The 23,411-nt window shown below is 26.0% G+C and overlaps 1 protein-coding gene across 1 annotated transcript; it reads left to right on the forward strand.

Annotated features, from left to right (window-relative positions):
• Positions 1-207: 207 nt before the first annotated feature.
• Positions 208-17,486, forward strand: LOC129963574 (glutathione S-transferase C-terminal domain-containing protein-like). Its single transcript, XM_056078036.1, has 14 exons — positions 208-554; positions 5,039-5,173; positions 5,268-5,303; positions 5,403-5,470; positions 7,263-7,623; positions 8,188-8,372; positions 8,488-8,554; positions 9,776-9,863; positions 11,702-11,817; positions 12,616-12,660; positions 13,147-13,236; positions 13,418-13,624; positions 14,782-14,845; positions 17,262-17,486. The coding sequence occupies exons 1-14, from the start codon at positions 330-332 to the stop codon at positions 17,417-17,419; spliced, it is 1,845 nt and encodes a 614-aa protein (XP_055934011.1). The 5' UTR covers positions 208-329; the 3' UTR covers positions 17,420-17,486.
• Positions 17,487-23,411: the final 5,925 nt, after the last annotated feature.

Consider the following 23,411-nt stretch of genomic DNA (forward strand, 5'->3'; position numbering starts at 1 on the left):
AATAAACATTACGAAATGAATCCTTTTTAACTAGAAAGAAAAAAAAGAAACACCTATGACAGTAAAGGTCATATTTTGTATGCATTCATGAACTAATTGTTTAGAATATAAATGTAATAATACAAACAAATGTAAAAGTTCGATTAATGAATTTCGACTATACAGCAATGATACATCCCAACTTTTCTGTAACAGACAAATGTAAACATTTGTTTCTGTTTTCTTGCATGTGTCAAATTACATTTAATTTTACTATAAAAATTTTGTTTTAAATTTTGTATCTTCATATTTTTTCTCCTCATTTTATTTTTCAATTTATTTATTTCGCTATGATTTCTGATAACAAACTATTTCTACTTGGTAGAATAAATAAAGAAATAAAATGTATTGAATGCACTATCGAATCATGTATATGTTTATTTGTATATGCATATTGTGATTTCGACCTCAAGATATATTTCGTTGACGATGCTGATTACAAATGTAGTATTCCTATGGAAATTTTAGAGAATATTGAATATGAATCTTTAACTGTTGATCAAATACAATATAAGGTACGTTCAAACCTTGCAAAATAATATTTATTAACATTGAGTATATTTAAAAGATATGCATTTTTTTTTTTTATTTCACAAAAATATTAAAAAATTGAATTTTGTTTATTTTTTTAAATGTAGAGAGACTACCTGGAAATTAAATAATTCTTTATTTCTTTTAAAATTGCTTGATGTAAAAGTCAGAGACGGAAAATCAAAAAATTATATTAGGTATAAAGCAGCAAAAATTATAGGTGTCATTTCAACATGATTACTCATTGAGAAAACTATTTAAATAGTTTGTAATCATTAATTTAGTTATTTAAATTCCGTATGTTTTAATTCTACTAAATTTGTTATTTTTCTTTATTAGAAAAAAAAATCATTCTTGATTTAAGTGTCAATCATAACATTCTGGATTATCTGAATTTACTATTATTACTGAAATTCCTATTTCTATTTTTTGCATTTAAATATTTCAAAATCATATGATTAGTATTTAAAATTCTGTGACTTATTAATTTCTCTTTACAATTTTATTCTTTTTTATTCAGCTTAAATGAAATTAAATAATTTGCTAATGTCAAAAAAAGTTTTATTATATATATATATATATATATAGGTTTGCTATTTCTTCACTAACTTACCAACTAGTAAATACTTCTTTAAGCTGTTTGACAATTTAAAATTATTGTTAATATGTTAATTGATTTAGTATGAATGTTAATATGTTAATTGATTTAGTATGATGAATAATAATAAAAAAAATTCCAAAGATATATTAGTCATGTTTAAAATTTAGTTATATTGGCCAGTGACATGTGGTTAAGCTTAAAGATCTATGCATGTAGTTAATACACTAGTTTCACCTTTTATTTGAAATTTAGTTTTCAAATAAAAGGTGATTTTCTTTTCATTGATACTTTTATATATCTGAATCTTTATCTAGAAATTTTTCTTGTCATAGAATCATTATCTTTAATACATTTATGGTATTTTTTAAAGTCCTTCTCAAAGATTAATTAATTTAAAATTATCATAACTGTGAATGCTTCATTGCATCTCTAAGATTGAAGCATTTGATGAAAATTTATGTTGAAAAAAGAAGATACATAAAATAAATAATTGTGCTTATTAATTAACTGTGAAGCATTGGCAAAAACAAATAGCAAAGAAACTACCAAACAAAATGTTTATCATTTTTTTTTTTTTTTTTATGCATAAACAGATGTTTGTTTTCTCCATCCCTCTCCCCCCAGCTAAGTTAGAAGTGCGCTCAAGCATTCTTATATGGTTGTTGGGCCATTTGGTTTTCCTGCTACATTTTGTGAGATTTGGCTCTTTCATCATAAATTAATAAGTGCCTAAATAACTTCAGATTGTTTATTAACTTTCACATATAATTATTCCTTTAAGTGTGAGGAGTGCAAAAAAACACATTTTTTATGTTTATGGTAGTCAAAAGTAATTATCAGGATTTATTGAATGTACTTAGTTGATTCACTTACTCAATTTGATAATAAATTAATAGTTAAACATTTTCTAGATATTGTATGCAGGAATGCCTATTGTTTTGCTGTTTCTTTGTACATAATGGGTCGTCCCATTTCAATTCAATAAAGAAAAAGACTGTTTTTATCCTCATCTGAGATTTTCTGAAATTTGGCAATGGTGTACTATTGGTATGGACTTATAAAAACATGGAATTTTACTTAGACATATCAAATTTTTTATGAATTATAGAGCTCTAAATTCTCATAAATGGAGCTAGAAGCAGGAAACAGTGTGTGTGTGTTATTTTTAATTTTTTTATTGCTGTGGAAACTCCTAATTAGGTTACAAGCTTAGGGTAGGTGACATTTTACATACTATTTCCTATAATATGCAACACTATACAGGTTAAAATAAGAAAGAAATTCTCAAAATTTAATATAAAAATGCAATTTAATTTTTTTCAAAAAGTACATATTTTAAAATTTTTAAATGATTTTATGAATAGTTTGAATTATTGTAATCACAGGACAAAATGTAAATTTGGGATGGTTAATTTATATTTTGAGTTCTTTATTAAAAATTGAAAATTGGATCTCCTATTCATGAAATAATTATTTTAATGGAAATCTAAATAACAAATTTATTAAATTAATTTTTATTTTAATTATGTGGCATAATTTATAAGAAATATATATATATTTTTTTAATGAAATAGCCTTCTATGTTACGGATGTTATTCGTCCAAACTGGTTGTCACAACTTGTAAGTGCATTGCTGGTTTCACCTTTGCTTGTAGCAGAGTATCATACAATTAATACTGTTGTTTCCAAGTGGATATAACCTGATTTGTTTTACATTTGATTGAAGTGAAACTGAGATACATAAAATGTTCAATCAATACTTTGTTAAAAATTCAATTGAAGAAATACAATTTTACCAATGAATTACAGTTGATAGTTGTAACCTTCAGATTTTTGAGAAAGATTCAGAAGAATTCTTTGATTTGTTCTACAGAAAGTTGTCCTCTTTAGTTCTGCTTGATTTTATTGCCAATCAGCAGAGATCCTCCCTTAACTACACAAAAGAAAATTTGAGAAAATCTGAATTCTTTGTAATGTGGGAATTTTTTTTAATTGCAGCATAATCCTAAAAGATGAAGCACAGAGCTATTTCTGGGCAAACCAATAGGTCACAATTCATTCTTTTATTATATATTTCAGAGGAAAACAAAGTTGAACTTGTCAGTTACATCATTACTTTTGATTCTTTAGAGCACAATACAGTTGTGTACACCTTTCAAAAGAAATTTATACTTTTCTTGGCAGCCAAATTTAAAAAAAAATCCAAATAAGTTTTTTTTTACCCCTTTAAATTTTTTTAAACAGATCTGCTACCCAATACAAAAACAAACAAACAAAATTCTTAAACCTCTGTTTTCATCAAGAAGAAAGTGGAAGGAGAGTGGCACTTTTTTGCCACAGCTTGTGGTAAAAGGCCCTGCAATTGAGGTTTCTGTAAAGAGACTGGCAGCTCATTCCAGTTTGCAAAGATTATGAAAACCAACTTCAAACACCATTACAATTTTTTGAATGGACGGTATAAGATATTACCAACATTGATTCTGCACATTTAATTTAAGAAGATTCTGTTGAATTAGAGTTTTCTTGAAACATTGCATTGATCGAACATTGTCCATCAAAAGAACACAAGAGTACCATGTATTCATTCCCAAATCTAGTTCTAAAATATTAGTGACATTTTTTTCTTTTTCATTCAAAAGCTCTCAAAAAGTCTATGTCAAAATCTCATTTTTTTTTTTTTTAAATCAAAATTTTTTTCAGACATTTCATGCTGCATAACTTTTGTCTATGAAAAAAGCTGGTGGCTCAGATATGTTTTAGAGAAAACTGAACTCAATGAAGTAGAGATAACTTTTCTTCATCCATCTGCACACTTCTCATATCCAAAAAATCCTGTGACTCCCATTAGAAAAATATATGTTTTTAACAATGATGTCGACCAAACAAATAGAACTTTTTCAAGCTTAATATGCTTAACATGCTCTATTATATGATAATAAGTTTTTTTTTAAATATTTTATGGAATTAGTGTTTATGTTTATTTTCATAAAATATCAATATTATTGTATTAATTAAAATGAATACAAAATTTAATTAATAGAAATTGAGCTTTAGTTCTTATTTTCTTTAACAATTAAACAATATCATCAAATGTCATGTGATTTACAACAAAGCAAACTATTCAGAGTATTAATTTGAAAATGGACAAATATGTACTTTTAAAAAAATTAAATGAGATTTTTAAATTAGATTTTAAGAAAGTCTTTATATTTGAACCTGTATAGTGTTATATATCATTACAAGCAACATGAAAAATCTTGTAAAATAACATTCTACAGGTCTCTGGCTCAATTCGAAAAGTTCCTACAGCAATTCAAAAAATTGCCATTCATGGTTTTTATACCCATTTAAGATAATTTTATAGATCTGTAATTCAAAAACAATTGACATATCTTAATAAAGTTTTTTTTTTTTTTTTTTTTGTCTTTGCAAGTCTATACCAACTGTATATTTGTGCCAAATTTCAAGAAAATCTGAGATGGTGAGGTTTAAACCCTGTATTTCAATACTTTAGTTAATATTGATGCATTTAATAAGTAAATCAATTTTTCAATCTATTAGTTACTTTCAACTTTGTTTTTATGATAAAGTTATTATTATTATTCATTCCAGACATACTTTAGAATGAAGAATTACTTACATGATTGATCAATGACTGTGTTTGGATATTTTAAATCATTATAGTTAATGCCTTTTTGTACATCATTTTGTTGCTTTGAGAATTTTATTTAGTAATATCCACATTTTTATTCATTTTTGCTTATTAAATAAAAAAAAAGAAATTTAATTTTAATATGGAGCCAGAAAAAAATGTCATTAAATTTTAATGTGGCTGTTTAAATGTTTAATTCGTCCCTTTCTTTTCAGGAATTATCTGTAGCTCTTCCAGCCATAGAGACTGATAACAAGAAAACTTATATAGCTGGAATTTGTGCTGTTTTAAGATGGGCTATAAAATTCCACATCGACAATTTTCCTGACAGCTTTTCGCAAGCTTTGCTGGTAAATAAATTAATATATATATGTATGTGCATTATTTATCTCATACTTCAGTGAATTTTATTTTTTAAAGCTCTTCATTATTTTTTCATTTTAGGGATTTAGAGGTGGATGCCTTGTAGCTTGTGCTGAAGTAAACAACAAAAATTCTTTATTGCATTTTTAAAGAAAATTGTATTTAAAATGTTTTTATCCTTCAGCAAGAAATCTTATCCTCTTTTTATTATTTCAGAGTTCTATATGGACAAAATTTTGTGAACTTCAGTTGCCTAATTCTGTAGCTGAAATGAATTCTCTAAAGTTAGTACATTTTTTAAAACTTATTATTTTATTTATTTAGTATTAACATAGATTAATTTCCTTATGGTTAATTCAGTAATAATCATTATTAAATTGATAGATACTATGATTTAATTATAAAAAACTTTGGATGAATTTAAAAATTTATCCATTTATTGTCAGCCTTTTTTCTTAACTTGTTCATGACTGATTGAGGAAGGAAAATCATTCATTTAAATGTACTTTTATATCTTGTCAGTCTCGAAAGGGATAAAATCTATATATCACTTATTGAATATCATATAGTGAAACTCCATAACAATGGTTCTTATTTAATACTGCCTAATGACATCTAAATTATTTATTATTAAGAAGTAATCAAATATTTTCACTTCATTCTTATATAGAGTAGATTGAATCATACAGGAAAAAAAATGATATTTCACATATTATTTTTTTCCAGATGATGAATTTTGAACTTTCATTGCTATGATTCTGAATAGATCATACATAAACTTAATATTTGTATGTATAAATTTGCTTCAGTATCCTGAATGACTAAGGTGAGATTTTAATAATTTAGTATATTTCCCTTTAGTAAAAATTTCATAATGGTAAATGAACACCGTTGAAAATCATATATGTTTGTGAATAGGTCATAAAAGTAAATATTACAAATGGATCAATGGAAATGAATTCCCATTTTTAACCTATCAATCTATAAGTTCCAAGTATTATTAAACAAAGCTTTAAGGTAATAACTATCTCCAATCTGTCCTCTTCTTGATAAAGGTGAACTTAGTTGCTTTAATATGTATCAAATGGCATGAAATTTGATTCCTATGTTTCAGTCTATCAAGCTAAAATTATAATAGCTTTTTCCCCTTGTATTACTGATTTTAAATCATAATTACCACAAATGCATGAATGGCTAGAGTAATTTAATGTATGTTAGTAAATATGTTTTTCATCATTCAAGTAAAAATACTGAAAAAATAAATGAGCTGGGTGAAAAACCTCATGGTTGGTTAATAAAAGACATTTAAATTTTTGTATCCAGGATCTCTAAAAAGAAAGATTACAAAATTGGGCTAAACAAAATATATATAAAAAAAATAATTTATTGCATAATAAACTGATTGAGAATTATAATATTTTTAGTTTGTGCATTGTTTTATTAAACTTGGCAATATTTCATCAATAAAATAGTATTCATTAATACTGGCTTTTTTTATACATTTGCTCCATTTATTTTTATTTCTGTAAAATGTGGATGAAAGAAAAGGTTTAAACAATGGCAAGTGTTCAGTAGGTAGTTAATAATGTTACAATTCCTGATTACATTCAGTTACAGTACAGTTCTTAAAACCTACATGAATGTAAGTAGTTAATAACATTACACTTTCATTTAATATAAATCAGGAGTTTTAATATGTGTATATTTTTTGTTGCATGTTTTTTATTAAAATTTAAGATTTATATTTATCTTAATTTTAATTAAGATTTACATTTACTTGCCTTAGAGCTAGACCACTATCAATGCATTTAAAAATTCCCTTTAAAAAGAAAAAAAAAATGTGATGGTTTTTATACTTGTTTTTGTAAAATACTTTTGTGTTTGATATTTTTACATTGAATATCAATTATATCTCTAACAAAAAAAAAAAAATATTCAAATGTCATGCTTAATAACACTTCATTGATAGTTTCTAATACCTTTACTTTGAAAAAGAAAAAAAAATCTGTATAGTATTAAAATTTTCTTTCATTTTTTCATATAATGAAATCAGATTTCTTTTTATATATTTAATAGAGAAAATGAGGAGCAATCAGTCACAATTCCAGAAACTTTAGTATTACTCGAAGCCCATTTGAAACAACCTGTCAGAACACACAATATTTTAAAGAGAAAATTGGACATTGCTAAAAAGATGAAACAGAATAAATCTGATACAGAAACTATTGACTCTATTACGGTTCCTGCAGAAACTATTGATGTTACTATATATGATAAGAATTTAGATCCTGTTAATTCTGATGACATCTCTAAAGCTTTGGAAAATCTTGTCATCACCGAAAAATCTCAGGATTTCAACCTTCATCATAATTATTTAGAAGGAATTGATTTGACTTTGGCTGATATGATAGCATTTCCATGTGTTCACTATTTATTCGTAAGTAGTTAACATTTAAATAATTACTTTTATGATAATTTTTCATTGTTTGATACATATCTACTATTCTTTTAAGCTTTTAGGACATTTCTAACTCATAAAAAACATTATATCTTAAGAAATATATTGATCATTTGAAAATAATATGATTTTTTTCCCCCTTAGAATGTTAATATTTTTTTTCTCTCTCTCTTTGAATTGTTGGTATTGTAATTATTTGGCTTTCTCATTGTGAAATGAAATATTTGTTCAATTCAATAACTTTTTTAAGTCATATAAACTTTTTTTTGTTCCCATGAATTTGTTTGTTAGCTATATTTTTTATATTACATTTCACATTCTTGTAATAAGTTTGCTTACATTTCTGTTGTTACACTATTTTGATTCTTTTGATTATTTAAATTTGTAATAAATGTCATGTTTTAATCTTAAAATCTTTTTTGTTAACGTTTAAAGGATGGCAGCTATTAGGATATGAATTAAACTTTACTGCCATCTTCTGCTTTTTTCATTATATCTTATTGATATAAGTATAAAAATTTATATTAATATCACTTTTTTTAGAATAATCTACCTTCAAACTGCATGGAATATTTAGTAAATGTAAGGCAATGGTATGAAAGAATGGTTTCTCATGCTTTTGTTAGAAAAGCGGCTAAAAAATGTGGATTTTCATTGATGGCAATCAAATCATTGGATACCTGTGATATAGTTGTTCCTATTGTTGATAAAGATAGTTTGTATAAAAGGTAATTACCTTAAAGTATTTTTTAAACAACTCTTTGAAATTGCTTGGGTTTCAATTACTACAGTTCATATTTTTTTAATAATACATTTTTTATTTGTGATTTTATTTTTCAACAGAGACCCATCACACACAAAGTTAAAGATCAAGCATAAAAATCCCTCTGAAATTTTGACTCTTCTTCAAGTAAGTTTTATTTCAGTCTTCATGAAAATTATATTATCTCTTTTAAATTCATGCTCATTCTCATTAAATTCATGCTCATTCTCATTAAATTCATGCTCATTCTCATTAAATTCATTGCAAATTCTTTTTCTGTATTATACATTTTTTCTAAGAAGAAAGACTCAATGCACTCAAAAATCATTTACCCATAACTCTCATAAAGAGTGATTCTTATTACAAACAAAACAAAATGTGAAATAAAATGATTCACTTAACAAGCAATATTTCAAAGAGAAATGACAAGGAATCAACATGAAGTCACATATTGATTGGTCTTTATCATCTTTATTGAGCATTTATTTGAAGAGAATCTTTCTATCTGCATGGAAGAAGTTTTGGCTGGATAGTATTGTTGAATGCAATTTAAAGATTTGAGCAATGGTAAAACCTTAATCAACAAGAATATACCTCTGGCTGATATTACAGAACTAGATATTAGTAATGATATTGATAAGCTAGTGGATGAACATAACTGGAACTGCCAAAGAACTTATGGGATGCTACAGCAAAAGTTTGTAGATGAGAACTCCTCAGGACAGAAGGAAATAATAGCCTCAGCTGAATAGCAATCTTCCAGTGAAATAAGAGTAATGCTGAAAACATGAGAAATTATTGCATTGTGCATTGAGAAGCATTATCCTAATCAGGCAATAATTATGTGCGCTATGAATTAATTTAATGGTAATGTTCTCTCTCTCTCTCTTTTTTCAAATTTTCAAGTATAATGAAAATCAAATTATTTAGACAGCTTTATTTGAAAGAAAAAAAAATCAAGAAGAAACAAAAAAAAACATGTATTATAAATTTATTTGAGTATTTAAAAAAAAAATCAGAATGGAGCATATTTGTCTTATTTTACATGCATTCCTAAGGAAAAAATTGTTTAACTTTGCAAGCAAGATTTGGGAATAAATTATACTCATTAAGTGAGGTTCCACTGTTCTTAAATTCAATTGTTGGATGTAAACAGTCATAATATAACATTATTTAATTTTTGCCAAAAATTTCTACTGATAATTTTAAGATTTAATCTTTATATTTGTTTTGTATGATTGTGACATATTTTTCATAAAATAACTTTTATATTGTATCTCAAAGAGATCTTTATTTATGTCAAATATTATAAATATTAAATGAAAATTAACATTATTTTGTGATTGCACTTTTTTTTTTAAATTCTAGAATGCTTCAATACACCCACAGTATAGCACTAATTTCTGCAGCTCATTAGAATGGGAAAAATTGCCATCTGCTCTGCATCCTGCTACTGGTATGATTTATTTTAAAGATAAATTAACAAAAGAAATTTTAAAAACTGTATTTGAGATTCTAAATTCTATGTCAAAACACTGTAACAAATATTGTATTATCATTTAGTCTTCAATTATTAATCTGTATTTTATTTTTAAAATTTATTTGTAATTTTATAGTAATGATAACATATATTGAAAAAAAAAGGAATTCAACATTGTCTCACCACAGGAGAGTGTAAATCCATTAGCATAGCAATGCATAATTTAACAATGCATTGTTGTAACACTTGAATGCTTTTAATTATCAAAAGAATTGTCCCAAAAATAATTGATATCACTGGAAAACTTATTTTTTGTATTTTAAAATTGATGTCAAAATAGTTTTTGAACAATTATATGCTCCAAAGTTTTTGAGAAAATTCATTAAAATTTTGATTAACTAAAATATTAGAAAAATTCTTTCCTAGTGAGCACAGCACCTATTACTTTAAAAAATTACTTAGTAAATAATTTAGTAAGTGCTCACCAGTAAAGGGCTGGTAGCTTCATGTCCTGTAGAGCATTTGTATTATTTTTAATCATTATTCCACATGTGACAAGACATAATTCACAGAGGAACTATGCCAGCCTATAAGCATCATCATGTTAAAAATTGTAACTGTTAATTTTATCTAAAATTGTGCTTTTGATGTTAGATATTTTTTCTGGCAATACTCTTTGAATATATTAATATCATTGTAGCTACTTCGGTTCTGAGTTTAATTTAGACCAAAGTTGCCAATTTAAATAAAGAAAGCAGAAGTTTATCATTAGAATCTATTGGAGCTGAAAAAAATTAAAATCATATGGCAAAATGTAAACTTCGTAAGTTTTAAAATAATATGACAATATTTTTTTCTGTTGGGAAAAAAAAATGACAAAAATTATTCCAGTAAATGTAAAATTTTATCTTTTTCATCAATATTTTTTGTCTTCTAAGTGAGCATACATATATTAATAAATTTTTCAAACTGGAAACAGATTTTAAATTTTTTTTATTGCATCACTTGGGCTGAAAACAAAAGACTGCATTGTATTAAATCATTATAGAGCTTGCAGCCTCTTATTTGTTGAATTATTTTGTTTGATTCCAAACAACAAGAAAGGTATTGTAAAAAGCTTCATGATCTTCATGAAAAATTTTTACATTACTTCACAGCCCGGTAAACATCTTATATCAATCGAAACATTTGCATTTTGTTTTTTGTTCAAATGCTTTTTGCAATATTTATATCCATTTGTTAGAAATTTTTAATATCTACTGTTTATATATATATCTGTGTGTGTGTGTGAGAGAGAGAGAGAGTGAGTGATCAAAGATAAAACATGCCTTGACAAATGTCAATGAAAATCGAATGTTGAAAATTTGCAAAAAATTTATGCACATTCTTATATATTCTTAATGCTTGTGTATCACAGTGTGAAATTGTTATGTTATTTTTAAAATTTGAATAATGCTACTGAAATATTTTTCTGTAATCATTAAAGTTTTATATTATTAATAAATATAATTGAATTTTTAACTATAACTTCTCTAAAATGTGAAAGAAAATAAAGTGAATATGAGAAACTCTCTTAGATTACATTGCGTATTCAGTATAATAGTGTATGTACATTAGTATATTAGTGTATGTATGTATATTAGAAGTAATAATGTTTAATATAATTAAACTATTGTTGGATTTCATTGCTGTAAAGTTAGTTATTGTATTTTATTACTTTTTTAGGTTATATTATGTTTCTTTTGAACACAATATTTTAGGAAAATGCAGACTGAATGATATTGAAATTTTTATGAGGATTTCCTTTTTTTCAGGTGATTTGCCACAAAAGCGTGTTGATAGAAAGTGCCAACAAATTGAAAGTATGGTTACAGCTGTTCTGAAAGTTGCTGAGGATGGTCAAACTATTGTTGAATTCTGTGCTGGAGGAGTATGTTGTTATTTAAGATTAGTAGCTTTTACCACAAAAATATGTTGATATAAGCAGAGAATTTGACAAAAGTTTACTTTACTGAAGAATGTATTGTAAATTTGTCTAGAAATGTTATTTATATTAAAATAACTTTTTCCATATTTGTCTCTACAGAATTTCATAAAATGCAAATATTAATTGTTATTTCTATTGATAAAATCAGTTTTATAATATCTTTGAACAGAGTTTTAAACGTTAATGAAAATGAAATTTCTTACATGATAAAAAAGTGGTAGTAAAAAGTTTTTACTATGTAACCATTTAAAACATTCTTCTCCAAATAGTGTTCCACTTAAAGTAATTTTTAATACTTTTCTTTTATAGAATTGTAATAGTTCATGTTTCCTTTTTGTATGTATTAAAACCAAAATTGTAGAACATGGCCGTAATCTACATTACATTCTGTGAATATTGCCATTTTGGCATCTTATTAGTTTTTTAGTTTATTTATATTTTTTCTGGACTATAAATAAACATTTCATTTATTATTATATATTGTTCATAACTCTTTTCATCAGTTTTCTAAGATTAAATTTTAGTATAAATTTCTTTTCTCAAAAAAATTTTCTTTCCATCCCTCTTTTGACATATAATTATTTTATATCATGTAATTATGTAAATTATTGCTATTATTTTATTGTATTTCTATCTTTTATTTGTTTCTTGGTACACTTCAAAAATAAATATTAGATAGATAAAAATTCTAGATAAAAATATGTTTATGATGTAATTTTAAATTATTGTTTTACTTTGTAGGGGCACGTTGGATTACTTCTTGCATATTTTCTTCCAAAATGCAAGGTAATTTATGTTTTATTTTAGATTCAATCTCATTTCAGTATCTGGTTCTTATTTGTATATGTATGTACTGTAGATTTTATTATTATGATTATTTAGTTATGGATATTTATTTCCGCAATGGCATGTTTAATATTTTTGAAAATATTAAAATATTCAAATCTGATTTCTGATTATTGTTATTTTAGTGTTGCTAAATTGCTGTAATTAAATTTCATTCTTAACATTTTTGAAAATACAACCAAATAAGTATAATAAGTATAAATTTAAATTTGAAGAAAGTTTTAAATAATTAATTATACTTTAACTCTTAGAATTATTTTATATGAATTAGCTTAGTGCAGCATATATATATTCTATCTTTTTTATTGTAATTAATATTTACTAATAGTCATAAAAAAATTATATTTATTTCTCTTATTTATTTACATAGTTATATTTATAAAAACACAACTTACTGTAGCCTTATTCATATTAACACTTTTACAGATTGTCTTAATTGAAAATAAGGAATCTTCTATTTTTCGTGCCAGAAATAGAGCTGAATCTTTAAATTTGACCAATGTATTCTTTTATCAGGTATGTTTCTTAAAATATTTTCTCAAATAATGTTTCAAATCTTGAATCAGAATAATTGCAAAAAAGTTTGTTAATATTAAACTTAAATGAATAGTAGTGAAATCATAACTAGAACATGCAAGAAGGATTTTGTATTTTATGTCTTTTTAAAACTAAAATATTGATAAATTTCTTTTTCTAGTGTAATTTAGATTACTTCAAAGGGACCTTTGATCTAGGTGTGTCATTGCATGCATGTGGTGTAGCTACAGACTTAGTAATTCAACAGTGTATTAAACAACAAGCTTCATTTGTATGCTGTCCTTGCTGTTATGGTGGTGTGCAGAATACACATTTGCTTAATTATCCTCTAAGTAAAAAATTTTGCAGTACATCTTTAACCTATGAGGTATATATTATGTTTTTAAAAATAATTTATATTTTTTCTATCAATTTAATATTAAAACTAATAATATTTCTATGTTTTATTATTGTTTTAATACTTAAACTTTAAGTTGTAAGCTTTAATAATCTAGAATGTGAGATTTTCCTTTACATTTTTTTTTTTCATATGAAATACAAATAAATAGTTTTGTTTACTTGTATTTCACGTGAAAAAAAAATGTACAAAATACTATAATGCACACTATCAATGTAGTGTAAACAATGTACATTATCAATATACGAAATATTTGATACTTTTATGAAAATTGTAATTTTTTTAAAGTATAATTATTCTTTTCACATCTTTCTAATGATTCTTAAAACAAAATGATTAATTTCTGATTGTGTACTTCAATAATATGCTCTTTATTATTTAAAAAAAAAAAAAATTTTTTTTTAGTCTCTGTTTTTAGCTTTTGTAAATGGAATGGTTTTGGTCTAAAAATGTACATGAAATTCTTAATTCTGCATTAATACTTAATAATATTAATTGGTGAAATGTAAATAGTTTATTGTTCTAATGGAATGTGTTAAAATATTTGTATTCTAAGTTACCATAATGTTTTTTAAAGAATTTAAAACTTTGTGTTTTATTCATCTTACAAAAACTCTTCTTTTAATAAATAAATGTAATCATTGAATGTATTGCTATATATTTGTTTTTGACATTTATGAAATCTGAAAACAATTGATCATATACCGAAAAATGTTACTGTAAATGATAAAAGTGAAATATTAAAATCGTAGTACAGTAGCATATGATTCATCATGTAATATACTATTTGGTACAGATTACGTTTATTCATACTGATTTCAAAATATTGGATATTTTTTTATTAAATTAGACATTTTAAAGCATTAACTTTCATTAGGTAAACATTAATTATAATTTAGTTTTAATTTTGTATGAAGGTTATTCAAAACAATTTAAAGTGCAAAACATTTAAAAAGTCATTAACATTATTAATATATAACAAAGTTTCATGCTGTTGCCATGGCAATCAAGAATTTATGTATTCAAAGTGTAATATATTTAAAATTTAGCCGACATTTTTACATTATTTTGATATAAGAAACATATGAAAAAACTCTAAATCTGGTTTTTTGTTTCTTTTTATTTAGAAATACCTCCTTTTAGCTCATTGTGCTGATCGAACAGAAATCAACACACCTACTGCTGAACAAGGTATGTAATGAAATTTTTATTTCTCTCTATAATAAATTGTATTATATAATTGAAGTGATATCTGGAATTATTTTAAGCTTTTCTACAATTAGTCTTAATAAACTATATTTTTATTAAAAAATAGATTCACTTTTCCCCTATTTCAAATATTATTTGTATCCAAAAGTGTTGTATGTTCATAATTATAGAATTCAAAGGATGCTTGAACTATTAATATTTCTAGTACTCTGATTTTCATGTAAATGATCTATTTGGTTTCTGGATTTCTGTATAAAAATTGCTGTTTACTACAAAGAAATGCAATAAAAATAGCACTACAGAAAAAAAAACACTCCAATGAATGTAACAGAAATTAATTAATTATTTAAAAATATTAATTATTTAGCATAAAATCAACATTATTATTATTTGCTCTATGAATGATGTCTTATAACCTTAAATGTTTATTTTATCTCTAAAGTTACTATTTATACAACTCCAAGTATTGGGAAAGATAAATTCAACTTTTATCTTAGACAATACATAAAAACAAATTTCCATAATGTGAAAGATTGAGGATTTATCAGGTCATTGAATATGTTTTCCCTGAACAAATGTTATTACCAGAACTGTGTGCATGTAAAACAGGCTTGATATAAAATATTTGTCATTTCAGCCAGAAAAGAGTGTTTGAGGGGAAATTTGCTGCACTAATTTATTTTTTTAAAAATTGGCAGCCGAAGCACCCAGAATTTTTATTGAAATTTGTGGCAATCATATTGTGTCAGAAACAGCAACGAGAGATTGATTTAGATGCTTCAAAGGGAAAAAAAAAAAAAAAAAAAAGAGTTTTCATGTTCAAGATAAAGAAGCTCTGGCACACTGAAAAAATTTAAAGATGAAGAATTAGAGGATTGAAATTACTTCAAGAAGATTCATGCAAGATACTAGATAGACTTGCAGAATCATTAGGATTCGATTTGAAATGTTTGAAAACATTAGGATTGATCCAAAAGCAATATTATTTGATGATATACCAATTAAAGAATGACTTACTAAATGAAATACCAGACATTGCATGTGAACCCTTGCTTAGCTTCATTGGCACAAAAGAAAAGATTTTTGCACTGCATTATGGTTAATGATGGATAATTATTCTGTTCAATAACCCACAACATAGAAAATCATGGGCCAAATTTGGCCACCTTATTCTTTATTTGACGGGATCATATTATGCTATTGCATTGTTGTATTATCAGTGTAGATTATTAAGTTACTCAAACCAAATAAAACTGTCATGGGAGATCACACTATCGACTACAATTGATGTGTGTTTGAGCAAAGCAATGGTCACTATATATGAGCAAATATGATAAAGTGATTTTGATATAAGATAAAGTTAAGTGGCACATTTTTACCCTAGAATGCATGACTTTTTATTTTGTTACAAAAAATTATATGTGTTTTAAATAACTATATAATTTTGGAAAATTATTAATTTTTTTAATTGTTTGTAAATTTTTAATTGTTTTTGGTAAAATTTAAAAAAAATTGCAATGTGCCAATGCTGCAATAAATAATGCTGTCCCAGTGACATAAATCACATTATAATAATTCTGCACTAAAAATAAAAGTCCCTTTTTTACCAATCTATTTTTTTACAATGCAAAAAAAAACAAAAAACCCTAGAATATTGTGATATTATTATGAATGGTAGAACCATTCATATAACAGACATCTTGCTATTTTCTTTAGTTTCCAGTTTAAATCAAATTCTGGTAGTGCTGTTGCTATATATTGGTCCTTTCTACAAATGTTTATGAAAAAGCATTTAAAAAAGGATTTCAAAACACTCATTGTTACCCTTTGAACAGTCATGCGAAGCTTATAAATGGAAATATAAATATGTTGCCAAAAGATACACAAAACATTGTAGGGTTAAAACCAGGAAAAATGTGCTTGGAAAACTCAAATGGGAAATCCTACCTCAACTGCCATATTCACTACATATTGCTCCTTCTAGTTAGCATTTGTAAGCAGCACTTCATTCATGCAAAGATGCAAAAAAACATTAATCGACTCGTGCATAGCCTCAATATATTTGTCGTTTTTCCTATCTAGAAACCAAATGTTGCCAGAAAGATTTAAAAGAATACTGGTAGACATTTAGTGACATGCTTTTTGCATTTTTAAAAAAAATAATTTCCACAAAAAGAGAGGTTATTTAACTTTTCTATTGAATTTATAAAGTCAAAGTATCAACTTAAGACAAGTTTGTCAGATTTTTGCTTCTCAAGAGTTCAAAATTTTGTTTCATCTGAAAGAAATTTGTCAATACATTATGTGTTTAAATTTTAGATAGGAAGCTTTTAAGTATTAATATTCTTTTGCCTCTGTTTTTGTATTATTGTTAATATCATTTCCAACTTTTTTGCAGGTGAGTTATGTATGGGCCTTATAGATACCGATCGAGCATTTTATGCTGAGGAATATGAATATGATGTTAAACTTACTACTCTGGAACCTAAATCATGTTCACCAAAACACAATCTTATAATTGGAAGGTCCCCGAAGTTAAAAAGACTTGATGCATAGAATAATTGTATTGTGTATTGAATTGTATTTTGTATAGTTTTGTAAAATAAAGTTTTATTTAACTTTTTGTTCGACTTTTTTTCTTTAATAAAATTAAACAAATTATGTTAGAATACAGTTCTAATATTTATTTAAAACAATTATATTTTAATAGAAATTACTTTTAATCAGTCAATCTAAAATGTTAGAGAGATCGATAAATAATTTTTTTTATTTATTTATTTATTATTACTATTATTATTTTTTGCATTTATAAAAATAAATTCTGAATGGTAATTATAAGTTTAGAAACATTTTGGGTAATTTTTACAATAAATTTTAATGAACATTTATTTTGATTTTTATACATTCATAAAAATGAAATATAATTATGGAATACAACACTAATATTTATTTAAAAAGTAACTTTTATTTGAAATAACTCATGATAAATTTTGGAATATTAATTACTAAGTATTTTGTTGCATTTATTGTATTTCATATTCATTAATTTCATGTTCAAATCATAATTGTTATCCAAAATAAATTTTGTGGGATTATATAAGATTAGTATGTGAAATGAAAATGAACTGCTATAAAACAAATAATATATTTAATATTAGATATGAATGCTGTTGATTTTTAAGGAAATTGCCAATTTCCACCTAATAGTGGGTATATCAAATTTTAAAAAATTACCTAGTTTGTTTGATTTATTTTTCAAAAAAGGAAGACTTGGGAAAACCTTTTGCAAAAGTTTGTGTTAAAATTATAATGTGGGGAGGGATTGCACATCAGTCAGCTGTAAATTATAATATTTTGTTCATCTGCTCTAAAATAATATATTTTTTAATTACTGATGTGAGATTAAAGCACTTTTGCATCACAAGCGATATATAAAAAAATATTGAGGTATTTCAAATCGTTTTATTACAATAAGATTTTAATTTGTGCAAACCTTGTATATAATAAATTTAAGAGTATAAGAAATTCTATATTATAAAAAAATGTTATATAGAATATTCTAGTTCCTATTCTTATGGAAATAAATGTACTGTAAATGAATCTTATGTCCTAATCGATTAGTTATTTCGTGAGTATAACAGAAAGTTAAAGCCTATTATTTTAAAAGCGAGAATTCATCATTAAGGCAACCGACCATTAAAATGGCACAGAATATTTTTACTGAAAAATAGATCGGAGCTAAGAAATCGTGCTTCAAAATAAATAAATGGTAAATTGTTATGTGTGGTCCCCCTTCCTCCACAATCTTCTATAATTTCTGTAATTTTAATCTAACTATATATACTGAGAATCTTTTCATTTAAATATAATTATTTTTACTTAAAATTTTCTTTTTTTAACAAAAATTTAAAATATTTTTTGGACCAAAAAGGTCTGTGCAATTCAGCAAATTGTGAATGAATATCTAATTCATCCAGTAGAAATTATTTGGCACTGTGATTATCTGAGAGCCAATTAATTCTTTCAAGCATGTTTTTGGTAAAAAATATCCATTTTCTTTTTCTTTTTTTCAAAAAATATTTTAGCGTCATTTTAAGAAGCTCAAACGCAACTAAAAAAATGGAATGTCCAAAAAATATCAATATTATAAAATCTTTAGGGAAAAGTAAAAATTCTGGTTGGGTACCTGGAACCTCTTGTAACCTGAAATTTTGACATATACAAGTGGTTATCAAAATAATGGAAACACCACAAACGAATATAAGAATCTTTATTAATAAGGCGTAGTACCATCTTTAGCATGTAATACAGCTTGGATTCGCTTGAGAATCGAATCATACATGTGCTAAATAGTGTTCAGAGGATTATTATACTCTTCATGGAGATATTAAGAAAGTTCCGGGAGAGATGTCAGTGGAGGATATCGATTCCGGATTGAACATTCTAAAATAAATCATAACGATTCGTTTATATTGAGATATTTTAGATGTTTCACTTCATCCCCGTGTTCATCAAACATTCGCATCATTACCATCCTGGAAAATTCCTTTTCCTGTAGGGAACAAAATTTGTATCATAGGATGGCTCGGTCTAGTCAACTTTGACTTCCACCCAGTGATCCTTACTTTCAGATAAATGACGGGCCAATAGGAAACTACGACACGGTTGCCCATATCATGACAGATCCTCTTCAATGCCTGACCGTTGGATGGCGACAATCACGATCGTGCGATTGTACAGATGTCCTCCAAAAATGTATCCTGTTGTGGAGAAAAGTGTGATAGATACTTCGGCTGAATGTAGAATTATTTTCCACTATCAATCGAACAGATTTTGTGGTTATGGCACTATTGTAGAAGACGTGCGGCATCTATAACAAGTGATTTGAGAACTGCTGTTCTGTAATAAATGGTCTGTTTATGATTCTGCTGTTCTGTAAGAGCCTCCTGAATGTAGTATTGTCACTGGAGAATCCAGATAATGTTTTAGCTTTACAATCATATTGGCTATCGTTATTTTCTTTCCAGACATTAAAATTCACTTCATATCCATCGGTCTCTTTAACTCAGCTTCTCAACTACTTTGATCAACTATTTTGATTTGTCGAGTTTGTCGCTGCACTGTGTGTATGCTGTCTTGACTTTAAACACCGTATATCTAGAAATGCCTAAAAGCTAGAATGTTTCGGTCACACTTGCCTCAACTAATTGGACTCTTACAATTTGGCCTCTTTGAAAGTATGTGAAATTTGGCATTTTAAGCTTTCGACTAAAAGTCAATTCGTATGCAACTTCATTAAAGTTATCTCATACAACCATGATGCGTACTTTTTATATTTAAAAAAAAACATAGTTAGTATTATACTTTAATATTTACTAAGGGCATTCTTGAATGTTTGATGCATTGAAATTTTCCATTATATTGATAATTGCCTACAGAACAGTCACATATAATTTGAGAGCAGATTTATTTAATCTATTCACGAATTTGACATACAATACTTTGTTATAATAGCTAACTACAATAAAATAGATATTTATAAAACAATAGGATAATTAATAATCCAAACAAGTCACAGCGGATTTTCAATGCAATTATTTTATCGCTTTTTTGAATTGCAAGTTACCTACAGTATTAGAAATTACTGCATTTATATGGAAACAAAAACGACAAAAGCCTTAATGGAGGACTAGATGGACCACATCGTCTTTATAAATTTACTATATCAGTAACCAAAAATTATTGCACATAAACATGCTTTTCTAATTGTCTTTGTTTGGAATTCAACTGAAATATCTTTTCGAAAATAAACGATTTTCTTTCTTTATTAGCACGTACAAATACAACACAAAACAGTTAATGAATACGAACTTAATATATCTTAATCAAATATAATTCATCATATATATCCCGAGGGTCATATCCAGACAGAACAAAAACAGTACAAGTTACGAAGTACACTTGTAGAAATTTGAAGCTAATTTTATAACAACAAAATAATAATTTATTAAAATTGCTACCTGTTACACTAGTATTGTAAAGGCTTTAAAAATTTATAAAAATGAAAAATCATTAAATTTTAAAAAGAATGTTTCCATCAGACAAAAGCAATTGATAAATCAAATAACAGATTGTTGTTTTATAAACTTATATTTCATGATTTGGTATACGATTTACTAGAAAAAAATTAAATGTGGTTTTGTTCCATTTTCTTACATTTTTAAAAGCAGATTCGTTGTTGATATCATTATAAATTTTTTTTTTTTAAGTCAGATTTGTACAGCAAAATAAATCGTTCTTGGCTAACGCAAAATCTCAAGTTTTCTAGACTTGGAAAAATATTTTTTGGAAAATGCCATGCTCTAAGGTAATACGAATGATATTTTCAATGCAATAATAAATTCAAATAAATTATTTTTAAATAAATATTATAATGTTTGTCATGTTGTGTTTCTGGAAGGTAAAACTAGAAAAGAAATTTTGATTTCAACAAATAATCAATGCGATCAATACTGTCTTATAAAGTTCCATGTAAATCTTTATAATATTCAAAAAATGTGTTCTTTATCAATTTTTGAATTTTGTCCAGAATGTATTAGAAACTAAATAGTATTCACGATAAATTTCGAATTTAAAAAAAAGATATAAAATCATTATCTTATGAATAGATAATACTGAATTCGTGAATGTTCATCGCAGATTGTTCTGATAGTTCTTAATAACAAAAAGGCTTTATTCATCGTCCAGTTCTTTAATTTTTAAATTCGGATTTCGCTTTCTATTACTTTGAGTTGTTTTATTTATTAAAGAAGATATAAATCAGGATTCATGATACTTTAAAAAATATTAAAAGAATTTTGTAGAACTGAATTTTCTATACTGCTATCTATATTGGAATTTTTTAATCCCTGTCCCCTATTAGCACAATACATTGCTCGATATTCCTATGATGTTGTTTGATGTTTTGAATGCCGGCAAATGCTGGGTAGATATCAAGGAATGTTGCTCGGCATTTTGTGCTAATAGAGATATCTTTTTCACATTATTTATTTCATTCAGTATATCATGCTTAATAACTAAGCTTTACAAAAATTCAAATGAAACAAGTTTAATTTTCACTATCACTTTCGTTTTCTTGTCACGAGTTGGATCAGAAAAGTATTGATCTAACATATTTCACCTTTCGAAGTTTTACTCCCAGCCCGCTTCTGACAGTGGTTTAAAATATTTGGTATATTTTTTAAATTTATCCCAACTTGTGAAAGAATTTGCTAAAATATTATATAAAATACTTTTATAACCGGATAATTTAATAAAATGCATATATTTTAATTAATGCTTAAATGAATTTAAATGTCTAATATTGCTTCCATGCGCAGTTATTTTCACAAAAGAGTTTTATGGAAAGTTCCAGCAGATGTGAAAAGATGCAGGATGAATATCCCCTGGTGTTGGTGACCATTTGACGACTAAAATAAAAGACCCAATATATTATAGAATTTCGGCGTGTCAAGTAATGGCAGTCAAGGCCATTGGCATATACTACGAAATCAATTTCTTCGTACATGTAGATTTTATAATGACTCGACACTGAGCATGGAGTCGAAAACATTTGAAATATGTAATAAATGTTTTCGTGCTAATACTCTCCCCAATAGCAAACTTAGAGGTATTTTTGATCGCCATATGCTTTTCTTATCCATTTATTAATTCATAGGCAAAGTTTCACATTTTTTTTTATTATTATTATTATTTAGGGCAGTTTTAAATATATGCATCCTGTAAATAAGTTTTACATATGATCACCACTTTAACTCAAATAATCTATTTTTTTAAAAAAAAAATTAGGGCAGTTTTAAATACAGGGTGTTTATAAAGTCCCGGACCCATTTTGATGTTTAATAACTCATAAAATAATAAAGATATAAACACACTTATGACATTTATTGATGAAATAACTCATATATTTTCCTTTTCAGGTTTGAATATTTTTACTTTTGTAAATATCGTCTGCGCGTGTGGTTAATTTCAGATAATTTCATTTTCCAGTCTAAATATCTGTACTTTTCTAAATATTGTCTGCTTATTAATTGCATTTTTCTCTCTTTTGTTTTTGGCAACTATTGCAATGTTATGTTTACTTTTGATGTGTTTGTTCTATGTAGTACTTTTGTATGTGATGTTTTATTCGAGCGGATATTAAGGAGAATGCATACACCACAAGAGAAAGCACAGATTTTATGGTGGTTCATAGAAATGAAATCGATAGTGCAAGCACAGAGAAATTTCAGAAGAATTTACCAAAAAGATCCTCCATCCAAAAACAGCATCTTGCGGTGGAAAAAGAATTTGCTAGAAATTGGAAGTATCGAAGATAAGAAACGTTCCAGACGTCCTTGCACAAGTGATTTTGATGTTGAGCGTGTCAGAGAGACATTTTTACACAATCCTAGAATATCTGTGAGATCAGCGGCAACAGAATTGGATATGCCAATTTCGACGGTGTACAAGGTTATTAAGAAAAAATTAAGACTGCATGCATACAAAG

This window comes from Argiope bruennichi, chromosome 3 (assembly GCF_947563725.1).
Source record: "Argiope bruennichi chromosome 3, qqArgBrue1.1, whole genome shotgun sequence".
In the NCBI taxonomy this organism is placed as follows: domain Eukaryota; kingdom Metazoa; phylum Arthropoda; class Arachnida; order Araneae; family Araneidae; genus Argiope; species Argiope bruennichi.